The 15,566-nt window shown below is 37.7% G+C and overlaps 4 protein-coding genes across 4 annotated transcripts; all 4 read left to right on the top strand.

Annotated features, from left to right (window-relative positions):
- The first annotated feature begins 615 nt into the window (after positions 1–615).
- LOC108965902 lies at positions 616–1,574 on the top strand. Its single transcript, XM_018928583.1, has 2 exons — positions 616–705; positions 795–1,574. Exons 1-2 carry the CDS (start codon positions 691–693, stop codon positions 1,413–1,415), a joined length of 636 nt encoding a protein of 211 aa, XP_018784128.1. The 5' UTR covers positions 616–690; the 3' UTR covers positions 1,416–1,574.
- Positions 1,575–8,597: 7,023 nt separating this feature from the next.
- Positions 8,598–9,612, top strand: LOC108965830. The gene is made up of 2 exons (XM_018928488.1): positions 8,598–8,698; positions 8,757–9,612. Exons 1-2 carry the CDS (start codon positions 8,684–8,686, stop codon positions 9,501–9,503), a joined length of 762 nt encoding a protein of 253 aa, XP_018784033.1. The 5' UTR covers positions 8,598–8,683; the 3' UTR covers positions 9,504–9,612.
- Positions 9,613–11,172: 1,560 nt separating this feature from the next.
- On the top strand, positions 11,173–12,473 carry LOC108965806 (translation initiation factor IF-2-like). Its single transcript, XM_018928448.1, has 2 exons — positions 11,173–11,263; positions 11,334–12,473. The coding sequence occupies exons 1-2, from the start codon at positions 11,249–11,251 to the stop codon at positions 12,147–12,149; spliced, it is 831 nt and encodes a 276-aa protein (XP_018783993.1). The 5' UTR covers positions 11,173–11,248; the 3' UTR covers positions 12,150–12,473.
- A 1,962-nt stretch (positions 12,474–14,435) lies between these two features.
- LOC108965784 (annexin A7-like) lies at positions 14,436–15,566 on the top strand. Its single transcript, XM_018928401.1, has 2 exons — positions 14,436–14,532; positions 14,601–15,566. The coding sequence occupies exons 1-2, from the start codon at positions 14,518–14,520 to the stop codon at positions 15,405–15,407; spliced, it is 822 nt and encodes a 273-aa protein (XP_018783946.1). The 5' UTR covers positions 14,436–14,517; the 3' UTR covers positions 15,408–15,566.

Here is a 15,566-nt window from a genome sequence, read left to right as displayed (position 1 = left end):
AATAGCTGGTCTCAGTATACTATATTAGATTTTTCAAATAATCCAAGAAATCATGAAAATAATTGAAAATTTGATTTAACTCACGATTGAACAAAATTTCTTTGCCGGTATGAGCTTTATAAAGTCACTGTAGGTTCGGGTACCGCTTCAAGATTGTCTGTAATACAACAAGATTTTCCGCCAGGGTCATTTAAATAAATAAATATTAGTCAGAGATTATTTTTTTTTTTTTTTTTTTTTTTTTTTTTTTTTTTTTTTTTTTTTTTTTTTTTTTTTTTTTTTTTTTTTTTTGTTTTGAATTTGCATTGGAAACTTTCTATGAAAAAATGTTAATCATCTCCTTTGAACGAAGAGAATCAAGCTATTTTTATTATACTAAAATATTTTAATATTGTATCAATCGGCGTATTTTCAGTAAGATTGTCTTTGAAAACCTTCGTGCCACCAAAATCGCTAATTGTGTTTGTATTTTACACTCAGGTTGAATCACAATATCAAATTCACTGCTATGACGTCGATCAAGATAACGCTTGTGCAAAGCCTGAAGCGGCTTCAACGCTGGTATTTGACAACACCAAAAGCTTGTTGCATTGGAGAGCTAAATGGTATAAAGATCGCAACGCGAATGAAAAGTAATCATAATCAACTCGATACTCTTTCAAAACTGTACTTACTGCTGCAAGCCTGAAGATGCGTACATTTGTGGTAGGTGCACCAAAGATACTTTCAAAAGGATTCTACCAAAACAGACTCAACAAAAAATGAAACAACTTTTTTCCTTTTTCAATTTGCAGGTTTTGTGCTTCGTTGCCGTCGCTTCGGCTCAATACAGCTACCCCCAGCAAGGCGCTGTCGATCTCTCCGCTCCTATTGGTGCCGCTCAACTCTCCCAACCCATTCAGCCTGTGAATGAGTACAACAAGGAGTTCTATAGCTACTCGGCACCAGAACATGAATTCGACGATGCTGGCGATGCGGGTCAACTTGGCAACTCGTTGAAGAAGAACTTGCGTGTTGTCTTCATTAAGGGACCCGAAAACACCGGACTCGAGAATGCTGCTTTGCAATTGGCCAAATCTGCTGGTGATGAGCGCACCGCCATCTATGTCCTCAGCAAACAGGCTGATATCGGCGATTTGGCAAACAAATTGAATTCGATCAACCACCAAAACCAGAAACCCGAAGTGCACTTCGTCAAGTACCGTACCCCAGCTGATGCTGAGAATGCACAACGCGCCATTCAGTCTCAATACGACTCATTGCCCGGTCCATCCACCAGTAACAATGGCGGTGCTGCACCAGTTCTGAACTTTGCATCCCAAGCGCCAGTTGCTCCAGCCCCAGCCCCAGTGGCACCTGGCAACTCGTACATTCCACCACAAGCGTCGTATTTGCCACCCGGCAGAAGAGTTTAAGCTTTATGCTCGATTTGATTGTTGATTAATTTTAAAGAATTCTTTGTTACTTAGATTATTATTAGCTTTTAGTATAAGATCACAGCAGTATCACAAAATACTAGAAACATTTCTTGTTCAATATAGCAAATAAAAACATAAAGAATTGTAAAATGTAAAGCCAAGTTGTTTAATATTAAAAACTTATTAAGTTACCAACTATGAAAGTGTGAAAGTTTCGTTGTTCCCTTACATCTTTAGCCAATAAGTTGCAGAGCTGATCCTCGTGATAAATGTCATGATGAAGCATACTTGCTTAGCTGAGTACTTCGACTATTGGTGATTTCAAGAACTCCTCAGTATGTGTCAGAAGATCTTTTTGCTAAAGCTAACATAAATTCGAAGCGAAGGCTTAACATTTGGTGGAGAAAATGTCTAGGTTCCAGTTAGAACTCACACAATAGAAGTTAGAGAACATGACGCTCTACTTTGTGGAAGTGTTAATTGTTGACCAACGTTTTCCGAAGCGTTTAGCCAAAGAACTGCGGAATGTCGACTATTTGTTTTATATAATTTTTTAATACGGTAATTAAGTGGTTAGCAACTGCTTGCTGAGCTCATCATTAAGTAGGACTTCGCATCTGTAAGAACCACATATTGTCCAAATTCATATCAACGAATTCGAACCAAATATATTCGGTTATCATTGAGCGGTAGCGATTCCCAATCACAGTAACGGGCCGGTCTTAAACTTACGAAAAAAATACGGTTCAATGACACCGCCGGCCAAGATCTTATCGCAAAATTCCCAATAACGACGTCACAGAGATGCTCAACGCTTGAGAACGACGTGTAAGAGACTGATTTGGGTGTTCCAACTCATTCGCTAGCAGCGGCAATATTCTCGACACTACGGACCCTTCCTTGTCTCAGTGCCACGGTAGCATTTTGTAAAACATTTTCCACCAAACGCTCAATTGTTGATCTGACGATTATGAGAGCATAATTGGACTTAGCGCTCGGTAGTAAATTTTAAAAATTTCGATTGCAGTTGGATCGTATATCTTTTCTTGTAACAGGAAATTCTTGTTGAAGTACCTTCTATGTGCTGGTAATTATTTGACGAGTAGGGTAAAATAAGTTAACGAAAAGAGAACGTTGTATTAGAGAAAGAGCAGGCTTAGAATAAATATATATAATAACTATGTGCAATATTTGATCAGATCGTCAGAATCTTGTATTGAAGAGCAAGCGATATTCTCTGACAAATTTAGGGCTCAACCATTTTCCCAGATCAGTATTCATTCAATTAAGTGATCACACGAGTTTCCTTTGAGTTTTTTTTATCTTAATTTAACCGAAAATGTTAACTGAATCCTTTCGGAACTAGCAATAATAACAGATAATCCACGATTTTGATTGGTTTTATGTTTAGGAACAAAGCATTATATTTTTGGTGACATTAATGGGAATCTAACCGGTAGGACTTCATTATATATCCCACTAATCACTATAATTACACAATTAATCCCTAAGATTATCAGAGAATTATATAATAACAACAAAAAAAGCAACCGCTACATTCACTAGATCGGCATTAACCGTGACCAATTACACCCATTTCGAGTGCCCATATCTACGCACACATATTACATATTAGCATAAATACTTTTCTCCCATAAATAATGTCTGGAAAGCATAAAATACGTACAACTTGCCGGAATGCGCCGCCACACATAAAAAAGAAAACTCGAAGCTGACGCTTTCTTTTGATCGTGGGGTAGACGTTGGTAAAAGGGACTTTGGTTTTCTAAAATCTCACTACACATTGTCAGATTAAAATGGTGAAATGTCGGTTAACGATTTTTATTTTTTTTAAGCATGGCTAAGACACATAAACTGACACATAAAACAGCCCCCGCGATAGTAAAAACTAAAAATAATTTTTAAACACACACATTGGCATATTATGCTTGGATTGCTGTGGAATATGGTCTGAGGTCATGGAATGCGCTAATATTTGTTGTCGATATGTTGTTATGTAGTTTTTCTTGTTGTTTTAAAAAAGAAATTCCAACGCACTCATAAAAATGTAAATCAGAGCGAACAAGCAGCCACCAAGCAGCTTTTATTTAAATGTATGTGTGCGTAGAAAGACCTAAAATATTATGCACAACAACAACTAGTAAATGTTCCAGCATTCACGCAGCAAACAATACTGGTGAATTAAATAAATAAGTTAAATGTTGCGGATACATATTTATTTTTTCTTTTCAAATATGGTAACATTAAGTCTAGCGATGGGCGAAGGCGATCGATAAAAGTCGAAAAATATTATAACTGGAATAACTTGGATGTAACTATATTACATGTTCCTGAAAAGATCTTCTTTATATTATAGTATGGGACCAAAAATTCCACCTGTTGTGCATAATCTCTGCTCTTGAAACCAGTCAGCTCTGAAGACGTTCTTTGAATGTAACGTGGTGTAACTTTAATAATTTCTATTATCGTAACTCTTTATTTTAGAATTTTTTGTGAACTTGTTTGGTACTCAATATTGTTTGAGGAGAAAATCTATGATGTGTGAAATATTCAGACATACGCCAAGAAACTGTGTAATTATTCCTTTCAAGTTCACGGTTGCGGCGATGAGATTATACCTATTCACCTATGGAACATTTATTGTTATTGTAAGTACGTAAATACTTTTCTCATATTATTTTTTAAACAGACCTGTGTTTTGTACACAAATTTCATTTCTCTCAACTCTTTCTAATGGGCATTGTATAGTTTTCGCTTTGGATTCATTAAATGAGTTTTCATCAACAAATGGATATTTCGCAACGTAAGCCTAAAAGTTTAGCATCGTTTTACTGATATTCATGTGAAAATCAATAATGCTGAAAAATTAGTTATTTTCTATAGCCTTTCGTGATTTTTGCTCGTCAACAAGTTTTCTAAAAAGATAAAGATTCTATCCGAGAGTTTTGAAAGAAACGAAAGTGAGAAGTTGAGCTTCTATCGAAGTTCATTTTACGACGGTCGGAGAGTTCGCACACAACCCTCAATTTTAAATTATTTTCTTCCAAAGTTTACTTAAGTTCCGAAACTTAATATTGAGGATTTTTTCATAGATTTTGTGTCACATAGATCTTTACAAGTTATATTTAGACAATTGCCTCTACAGTCGGCATTATGTTATGGGTGCCAAGCCGTTGTTCTAACGACCGAGCTCTTGCAATCTCCGCAGGATGGAGCCAAATTTAGAAGTTCACACAAGTGAGGAAAGTTCGCTGTGCGCCAGCCACTTGAGAGTGGCCAGCAACGAGTCATATGATGCAAGCAGCTCACGACTTCTGGTCTATGACCAAGTATCCCCTGTTTAGCCAAAAGACATCCGCTCAAAGGCGAGCTAAAGTGAGAAGGTGAATCATTCCTCCCCAGGGTTGTGCGCTGGGTTCTGGACCAGCCACAAGAGGAAGAGCGACAGGCGCACTGTCTTAAACTCGGCCACAACCGCTTAAGTGGTATCTACGCCAATAAAGRAGAAGAAGAAGAAGAAAACCTAGTACCTCACAACTTTATCGTGAAGTTTGACATTTTTCAAGTTTTAAAAACTCAGAACGTCTTAACATAAGAGCGTTATGTTTGTTGCTTACAGTAACTTAAAATATTCATCGGAACCAAAAACTAACAGCAACAGTGCATGAATTAACTTAAATTAAAATTTGGCTATGAAACTCAACCAAGGGCCAGTGTTTGTCGATGGTATGGTGAGTTCAATCGAAGTCGTAGATGACTCCCAGATAAAATGCGTGACGGTCGTCAAAATCTTAAGCTAATTACTGATGCTGTGCTCTAACTGATATTGAAAGATCGTGATATGACCTATTATGAGATTTTCGATCTCTAACCCTCTAATTTATGACCCAATTATAACTTTTATTGCATTTACGAAATTTCAAAATGTATCCTGAAAATCGACAAATGATAAAATTTCCTATTCGTTAGCCTTTTTATCAACACGAATAAAACATAATATTGCGAATAATATATATCGATAACGATTAACATAACCCACCAATAAGAAATAAAAATCTGCTACCCACCAAATGTGGGTCAAACAAACAAAATCACCTAAATTTTATTTCAACAATAAAAACTTCACTATTTTTATCTATCTGCGATTAATTGAATATTTATAAGCCATTAACGCAGCCAAGTTGTACATATGTATATACAAGTATGTTTGAAATTATTTAGGTAGATGTTTATCTTAAAATGACACGCTCTTGTGCATATGTTCATGTTTAGTAAATGTTTTGTTGTTGTCATTTGGAAAATCAAAATTCATAAATATGGGCAATGAAAATACTTGGAGTTAAATTCAGCATTTTTGTTGTAGTTTTATTTGTGACTTGACGGCCGTTGAACTCATAAAACGCCGCGTAGAAGAACTCATCTTTATAAATGCTAATTTGAGTTTGTGGCTATAAACATATTTTTAAACATTGTTATAGAAAGATTTATGCAAATGAAAATCAATTTTAAACGGCTGTCATAATACATAACATTTTGCATTAGCAATTTCAGATCTTGCGATAAGATTGCCGATTGACAAATGTTTAACTACTTCCGTCTGGCGTTGTTCAACAATTGAAAATGTTTAGTAGCGAAGCTGATTATGTGTATGTAGTTGGTGATTTTGTGATTTGTTTGGAATGTAGATGCATGCAGCTAGTAGCAATTTATAGTAAATAAAAAAAAATGTATAACAAACCTTTTTAACACGAGAATGGAGAAATGTCTTGTATACTATATCCATCCCTAAGATAGCCATAAAAGTTTTCGTAAACTTATACCATGTTTTTTTTTTCGAGGTAATATACCACCTTATCAAATTTGACCTAGACTGATCCATATAGACTGCGCGCACAAATTGAATCGATACAAGTTTTTTCTATTATACATATTTTTTTTACGTTCATTTGAAGTTTGATCTTCACAAGTCAATTGGTGTGTAAGTAAGTAAGTACACATGGGAAAAATATTCAACGAGTTCGCTTGAAAATTATTTCCAACGGAATCACGCCTGCGGATTCAATGGAAATGCTGGAAAATGTTTTGGAGAATCTACTCAGGAACGCAACAATGACACAAAGCACCCAGTGAAGATCGTGAAGTCATCTTAAACTTGCCAGGATAACATAGACAAAGTTAAAGAAACAGTTCGTGAAAATCGTTGTTTTGCCATCAGAGGGATAGCAGAGGATCTCAATATCTATTATGAATCAATTCAAGAGACTATTAGTATATGTATAGAAAATTTAATTGAGCGTTTGTTTGTTCAACTCAATAGCGGTTGCCCTTCGGCGGACAGGAGTATATTTGTTATAAGATTCGTGAGTGGACAGGTAGAGTGGTTGTTTGATGACGCACCTAGATCTTTAACAGGCCCACTATGTTTTATTTGTACAACCTCCATACCAGACTTATTAAAGTTTTATTTTCTTCTACTTCCTGGCAGCATCTCCAATAGTCATTATAAAGTGTTCCATATCTGCCAATTAAATAGTGATCTGTTAATACTCCCACCAGAGTTTTTAAGACATTCTCTTTGTATTTTGTGGTATGTGGAGGTATGTGGAGCCCATTTTCATTCATGCCACATATTTGCCTGCTTGTTGAAGAAGTCAGAGATTGACTTCACCGGTATTGGCAACATATTTGTCTATTAAATATCTACAAGTATCTACATATATCTACAAGTGGTGATGTCTGTTTCTGCTAGTACATCTACCTTGGGCCATAAGAAAACTTATAATAAAGTCCATTAACCGTTAACTTGGAACACGCAGAATATTAAAAAAAAAAAAATATGTCTATAGCAGAGAAAGACATATTTCGTATGTCAATATCCATTTTGTTCGATAGACTTTATTGGAAGCATTTTGCAGATTCTTTAGTACAAGTATATTATTGATAGGCAGATGAGGTAACATTTATCTTGACGGAATATACTTGTTTTTAGAAAGGATGCACAACAAAAGCAATGAAAAATTGGACGAATTTAACAACACATCAATTAATAAAGACGTGATCTCTGCAAGGAGGACCAAACTGATCAGCATCGTGGTATAGCCTCATTACAAATTTCCTGGAAGGTAGGGTAAATGCAGAATAAACCAAAAAACTTCATCTTTTGAGCAAAAGGAAAGAAAGAATCATTTCGCTCGATTTATCCTAAATGTCTCTAGAAATTATATGCATGGTAAGGATGGCAAAACGTGAAGTATATATTGATTATGACGCAATGTTAGGTATTGTCTTTATGACTGTCTGGCTTTCAGTCGATGGCCTTTTTAGTCTTAAATGATAGTGTATTAGAGTAAAAGGCTCATCAAATCCAGCAAGTTTTTTTAGTGTCAAGACGAGACTTAATCAGGAACACCATGAGATTGACAGTCAAGTCAATGCGTCTTTTATTTCTATACGAACAACCGACTTAATAAAAGTTATTTAAAATTTTATCTCTTATAGTCAAACACACGACTGAGACATCGTCAGTACTCGCCTCTTAATAATAAACTAAAAGTCTAAAGGCACGAAGCCCTCATATATGTACAATACAAAGTATTCATAGAAAAATATTAAATTACCATCTTTGGAATTCGACGCATTCATTTGCATGTGTAAATAAAAATTTCGTTTTCCTCTTTCATATTAGGTATTTTGACCAAATCCGCCCACCATTGTTGCATAAATTTGCACCCGGTTTAAGATGCAACTTATTCAATATAACCGAATATTAATGAAGTGTTGTGGTTTTGTCAATCAAATTTATGGCGATGACGAATTCAGACAAACGTCCAAAAAGAGAAAAATTAGTCCAAATGCAAATTTTGACGCCAAATTTGCATGGTTCCGTCTCTTGACGATGGCACTTGAGCACTTAACAACTTACAACACAATTAACTATGCATACGACCTTTAAAGGCAGTTAATGTACGGGATATGCATATGTATAAATAGATATTAGTTTGCATAACTTTTTCGCGTTTATACTCTGCATTGTTGTTTCAAAAGAATTTTGGAATTTTCTCCTTTCGGCTATGATTGTGTATTTTTGGCAATTTCGATCATAAAACCTTAATTGCATTTTGAAAAGTTTTGCTTATTTTCCCACAACTTGGCTTTGGTATAAAATTGTCCGCAGAATCATTGACAGCAACAGAAAACACTAGACTTTCAAACTGTAACAACCATCAACAGAAACAAACTACAAAATGCGTGTATTTTTGGTAAGAGACTTGAAAATAACAGCCATAACAAACAAATACTCAACGGCAATGTTTACAGGTTCTGTGCTCCGTCATCTCTGCGACATACGCAGCCAGCCTCGGCTACAACTATAGTCCAGCGCTTGGTGGTGGATTAAGCTCTGGCCAAATTAGCGGTCCCAGCTACGGTGGTCAAGCTCTGGTTGGCCCCAGCTATGGTGGTCAAGCTCTAGGCGGTCCGAGCTATGGTGGTGCCAGTTACGGTGGCCCCAGTTATGGCGGACAAGCACTAGGTGGTCCCAGCTTTGGCGGCTTTGCTCCTGCTGCCCCAAGCTACAGTGCTCCTGCTCCCGCTCCCGTTGAGGTTAACAAGGAATTCTACACCTACACAGCACCCGAGCATGAATTCAGTGATATCGGTAATGCCGGTGACATCGCTAACGCCTTGAAGAAAAACTTGCGTGTTATCTTCATTAAGGGACCTGAAAACTCTGGACTCGAGAATGCTGCCCTACAATTGGCCAAATTGGCTGGAGAAGAACGCACCGCCATCTACGTACTCAACAAACAAGCTGACATCGGCGATTTGGCTAACAAACTCAACTCGCTCAACAATCAACACTCCCATAAACCCGAAGTACACTTCGTCAAGTACCGTACCCCAGCCGATGCTGAGAATGCCAAGCAAGCTATTCAATCGCAATACGATGGTTTGGGTGGTATTACTAGCCGTTACAATGGCGGTGTAGCGCCAGTGTTGGACTTCGCCTCAAAGGCACCCGCACCAGTCGGTAGCATAGAGAACACCTACTTGCCACCAAACTAAGTGGTGTAATACTCGTGATGGTTGAATGTTATTTAGTTCTTAAAGTTCCTGCTTATTTGTTGTTAAATCTAACCAAAAATACATAAATAAATGTTAAGTTTAATAATAATTTGATTTCTATTATTTATCGGTTCTTCTGTTCGGTTTTGGTTTAAAATTATTATTTTTTATTTCATTTTACAAAGCTGAATAGTGAAGATACAATCTTCTACAAAAATGTATAACTGCTAGCGTATGCTGAAGATATTATGGTCATAACAACCTGCTGTCTGCGGGTTACACAAAGAAGCGAAGCTAATGGGTCTGGTAGTGAATGAGGGCAAGGGGAAATATCTCTTTTCTTCAAACAAGAGTCGTCGCATTCGCGGCTTGGCTCGCACGTCATAACTTCAAACTCGTAGATAATTGTGTGTATGTTGGAACCAGCATTAAAACGAACAACAATGTCAGCCTCGAAATCCAAACTCTTAATAATTGGTGCTACTTCGGACTAAGTAGGCAATTGAGGAGTAAAGTCTTATCTCGACGAACAAAGACCAAATTCTACAAATCACTCAGCATGCAATCACTCCAGCTCTCATAGTATTAGAATCAGTAACCACTAGGGGAAGCAGAGGAAGAGGAAAACCTCAACTCCTTTGAAAGACTTGGTGAAGAAGAACGTCGCCATACTTGGAACTCGAATTGACACCAAACCGTGAAAAGGGAGAACGACTGCCCCGCCGTTGTATACTCGGATTTAACCGCGTAGGTGGTATCTACGCCAATAAAGAAGAAGAATAAGTTTTAGCTCTAAGCCCTTACGAGTGTGGTGCTTCTATGAGAATAGAATTTCGCAGTATCAGGCCTGTAAACACTATTCACTTTTCCAAGTATTAGCAAAACTGTCTGAGAAGATTTTTGTACACAAATTGGATATGCAACAACTACAAATTAAATAATCGAAATCAAACTAATTTACAGATTATGTAAGCTTACGAAGTAAAACAACACCTACAGCCTACAACGATAGCGAGTCGATGATGCGTTCGCTTTAACAGCCAATCACTCGATGCAGGGAGAACAAGCTCGTCGTGAGCATATATATGATATAAATATATGTAAATCCAAGCCAAAACTAAAAATAACCTTGTAGGGATGAAATTTGGTCATGAAAACAGTTACTTTTTATTATTTACCTATTTACCACCAAATAAACCGCGAATATTCATATGTGATATTTTATATACTTTCGAAGATTTCTCTGCTTGTGGTTTTCTTTCCAAAAAATATTCGTCTGCCGAACGACTTCGCTCAACGGACTAGCGCCCAATTTGAATTGTTTCGAATTCGATTAGCATTCGCGCATTTGAGCATTTACAATCGAATAATGCAAAAATCGCGGAATATATTTAACATTTATATTTCAAAGAGTGTGACAAATAACAAAATATGCAAACTGGTCGATTTAACCGCCGAAGACACGACCTTCAATAGGTAGTCGCTCATAAGTGAATTTTTAATGCGAATCTGGCATTCATATAATATTTTCATAATTTTTGCAAATATTTCATAACTTTTCATTATACTGAGTTCAAATATCATTAAAATACCAAAAGTTTTGCAAATTTCTTTTTTTATTTTTGCAAAAAGTACGAATTTCTGCACAGAAGCAAAATTTGTATAAATTTGTCGAAAAATTTGGAGTGATCAACAGTAAGCAGCAGATTCGCAAACTGAAGCCACAACCAAACCTAAGCTACGAAATGCGTGCCTTTATTGTAAGTCAGCAAAGTGTTTCGACCTATGAACCAAGCCAACGCACATTGTTCAATAATTTTACAATTCCAGATCCTGTGCTCCGTCGTCTCTGCGACCTACGCAGCCAGTCTCGGCTACAACTATGAGATCAACAATGGTCCAGCGCTCGGTGGTGGATTAAGCGGTGGCCAAATTGGCGGCCCAAGCTACGGTGGTCAAGCTCTGGGTGGCCCCAGCTATGGTGGTCAAGTTTTAGGTGGTCCAAGTCACGGCGGACAAGCTCTTGGTGGTTCCAGTCTCGGTGGTCATGGCGGTGCAAGTCCAAGCTTCGGTGGTCTCGGTGCTGCAGGTCCAAGTTTCGGCAACGTTGGACATGCTGGTCCAAGCTACAATGCACCCGCTGAGGTTAACAAGGAATTCTTCACCTACACTGCACCCGAACATGAGTTCAATGATGCTGGTGATGCCGGTGATCACGCCAACTCATTGAAGAAGAACTTGCGCGTTATCTTCATTAAGGGACCTGAGAACTCGGGACTCGAGAATGCTGCTTTGCAATTGGCTAAATCGGCTGGCGAAGAACGTACTGCTATCTATGTGCTCAGCAAACAGGCTGACATCGGTGATTTGGCTAACAAATTGCAATCACTCAACCACCAAAACGCACACAAACCCGAAGTACACTTCGTCAAGTATCGTACCCCAGCCGATGCTGAGAACGCCAAGCAAGCTATTCAATCGCAATACGAAGGTTTGGGCGGTCACACTAGCAGCCACAACGGTGGTGTTGCACCAGTGTTGAATTTCGCATCGAAGGCACCCGCAGCCGCACCAGTTGGTCAGCAATATGGTGGATCACCAGTCAGTGGTGTGGAGAACACCTACCTGCCACCAAACAAAGTCTAAAAGCGTAAACGCTTTGTTCGATGAGGGCAGCACGCCATTTCTGCCAATAGTTAGGTTGTTGAATATTTTCTAAGCTCCAGTGTTCCGTACTGAATACATTTATATTTGTATGTACGCAGTTATGTGACTGCAAAAAACAAAAATAAATTTTACTAATATTTTAAGTATAATTCGAAATAACGGCATTATGTTTCTATCCACGATCAGTCGCCTATCATTCAGCGATCAATCAGCGATCAAGCAATAGCTCACATACTTTTAGGCTGAACAAAATGTGATTTAGTGTTAAGACTAAATATATGAGTAATCGGTTGCAAGAAAGTAGTCAAAGACTGTGTACGCAGACAGTATTTTATATAAGAAAAAAGGTTCTAATGCACCTTAGCATTTGATTCTCTGGGAAACTGGAATCAAAGCAATGTGAAATGTTTCGGATGCTGGGGGAGGGGTAGTGTTATGTATGACCAATTCCGAGACCATGTAATGATATGGTTGTTGAATAAGTCCAGCCTATATTTACGAAGGTAACTCGCAATATGTGGTACTTTCATATTGATATAAGATTTAAATTTCAATATTAATTCAGACGCCCCCTTTACAGAGGTCTTACGACATCTGTGGAAAGATTCTGTTTATGGGATTTTGTTTTTTTTTTTTTTTAATTGATTTGATGATGTCAGATAGATGAACGGAGATTGATTAGAGAATTTAGAGTAAAGGCATTATGGGAGTAAGATTTTACAAAGCAATTGAAGAGTTAGTGTTGTAGAGTAGTAGTAGTAGTAGTAGTAGTGTAAAGTTGTTGCATCCATCGAATGAATGAGAAATATATTTTTTCTGCAATATTTTTGTAACTTAAGATACGGATAACTTCTTAGCTTTTTTAATGTGGTACGACTTGATGGCAAGGAAAGCAATGCTTATTCATCTGATCGGATATATGTTTACCATCGAAATCAAGGGAGGTGTTGATGACCACCTATCCACATATTATACGAGTAGTATGGGGATATTCGTATAGAAGGTGTGTTCAAAAAATACCCCGATTTGTCTTTGTTTTACACAGGTTAAGGATAAGGATAAGGATAAGGAATAGAAATAGGAATAAGAATAGGAATAGGAATAGGAAAATGCAATTGAAACAGCAAAATGAATATGAGTGAAGAGAAAATTAGGGATAAGGAATAATCATAATGTTAGGAACACTAAAAGATCTAAAAAGGGTATAGTGAAGAATTGGAATATCAAGAAAGAAAAATAGTATGCTGGGAATCATGAATGGAGATTGAAATTGAGTAAAATAGAAATCATCACATCTTACTAAAACTGATGGAATGCGAAACAAACAAATTCAAAAGTTAAGAAAAAGAAGAGCAAAAATATCAATGAAAAAAAATTAAGTAAACCAGCGGAGGAGCTGTCGCTTTACTTCCGTATCCATTTTTAAAGCCAAAAGTAAACAACAGGAAAAAATTAACTGACAAATTTGTACGCTAATTTCCGGCTGAAATAGTTAGGATAGGTCGCCATCTAAAATAAAAAAATATTATTTTTCATAAATTTTCTTTTCAGTACAACTTTCCCCTCTCTATGCGTTCATGTCAACAGTCAAACACCGTCTAAGTCTACGTGATCGTTTAAGCTGTACTTATATACCTCGATTTAATTAAAAGGCAAACCAATAAAATCATTATACAATAAGCATTCAATAAACAAGGATGATATAATATCATACACACGTTTCCAAATTAACATCTCGAATAAATTCTCCATCTCTGTGCGCATAAATTGGCAATATATTTTGAATTGCAATAGTGACCTGGAAACAATGTTGAAAACTAATCTTTTTTCTTTGTTTTATTCACTAATTGGCAACGCGTGAATATATGCTTTGTTGTTGACAAAATTTGTATAATCAAGTCAGATGTCCAAAACTAAACTAAGTCAACGCATCTGCGGACGCCTGATTAAAGCCAAATATGAATATTTTCACTTTAAAATTCATTCGGACGTTTAACGACTTACAGCGACGATCGTACGATGAATATTTATAATGCCTAACGAGGATGTTTGTCTATGCGACAGTTTGACACGATGATGCGACCTTGAGCCGATGGTTTTTTGGTAACAGACCAGTGCGAATTTTGCATGTATGTTATAAAATTTATTTACAGAATATTTGACATTTATGTTTCTGTTATGATGATTTTTATATTGGCAAACTCATTCAAAAGTATATCGTTGCATTTCAAAATATTTTGCATTTTTATACGAAACTATTTTCGTATAAAATTGACTGCAGTTTGGCTGAAACAAACAGAAAGCAACTGAGTTGCAAGCTAAAACGATACACAATACAAACTACAATATGCGTTCATTTTTGGTGAGACAACTTCAAATAATACCAACCACACTAGAAACAGCTAACACTCATTTTTCTCTCCTTTCCAGATCGTTTGCTCCGTTGTCGCTGTCGCCAACGCAGCCAGTCTCGGCTACAACTATGAGGCCAACAGTGCTCCAGCGCTCGGTGGTGGATTAAGTGGCCCAAGCTATGGAGGTCCCAGTTATGGTGGTCCAGCGTTAAGTGTGCCCAGTTATGGCGGACAAGGCCTTGCTGGCCCCAGCTATAGCGGCCCTTCGGCTGCTGGCCCCAGCTATGGTGGCCCTTCGGCTGCTGGCCCAAGCTCCTTTGGCGGTCTAGGTCCTTCTGGTCCCAGCTACAGCGCTCCCGCTGCTGGTCCTGCTCCCGTTGAGGTTAACAAGGAATTCTTCACCTACACTGCACCCGAACATGAATTCAACGATGCCGGCGATGCCGGTGATCACGCCAGCTCATTGAAAAAGAACTTGCGCGTTATCTTCATTAAGGGACCTGAGAACTCGGGACTCGAGAATGCTGCTTTGCAATTGGCTAAATCGGCTGGCGAAGAACGTACTGCCATCTATGTGCTGAGCAAACAGGCTGACATCGGTGATTTGGCTAACAAATTGCAATCACTCAACCACCGCAATTCCAACAAGCCCGAAGTGCACTTCGTCAAGTACCGTACCCCAGCCGATGCTGAGAATGCCAAGCAAGCTATTCAATCGCAATACGAAGGTTTGGGCGGTAACACTAGCAGTCACAATGGTGGTGTTGCACCAGTGTTGGACTTCGCCTCGAAGGCACCAGCTGCTCCAGCTGCTCAGCAATATGGAGCCGCACCAGTTGGTGGCGCTGAAAATGCTTACTTGCCACCCAACAAGCGCGTGTAAATGAATGTGTTGGAAGAATCTTCTAGAACTAATTTGTTAAATATTATTTAAGCTTTAATGTTCCTGCACAATTCTTTTGTGCAAATTGTTACCAAAAAATAAAGAACAATGTTAAATTGTAAATAAATGTCGGAGCGCCCAGCTCTTAATTCAAAGTAA

This window comes from Bactrocera latifrons, unplaced genomic scaffold, assembly GCF_001853355.1.
Source record: "Bactrocera latifrons isolate USDA-ARS-PBARC rearing strain unplaced genomic scaffold, ASM185335v1 scaffold_10, whole genome shotgun sequence".
Classification (NCBI taxonomy): Eukaryota; Metazoa; Arthropoda; class Insecta; order Diptera; family Tephritidae; genus Bactrocera; species Bactrocera latifrons.
The sequence above is the reverse complement of the archived record's forward strand: the minus strand, read 5'-3'. Positions and strand labels throughout refer to the sequence as shown.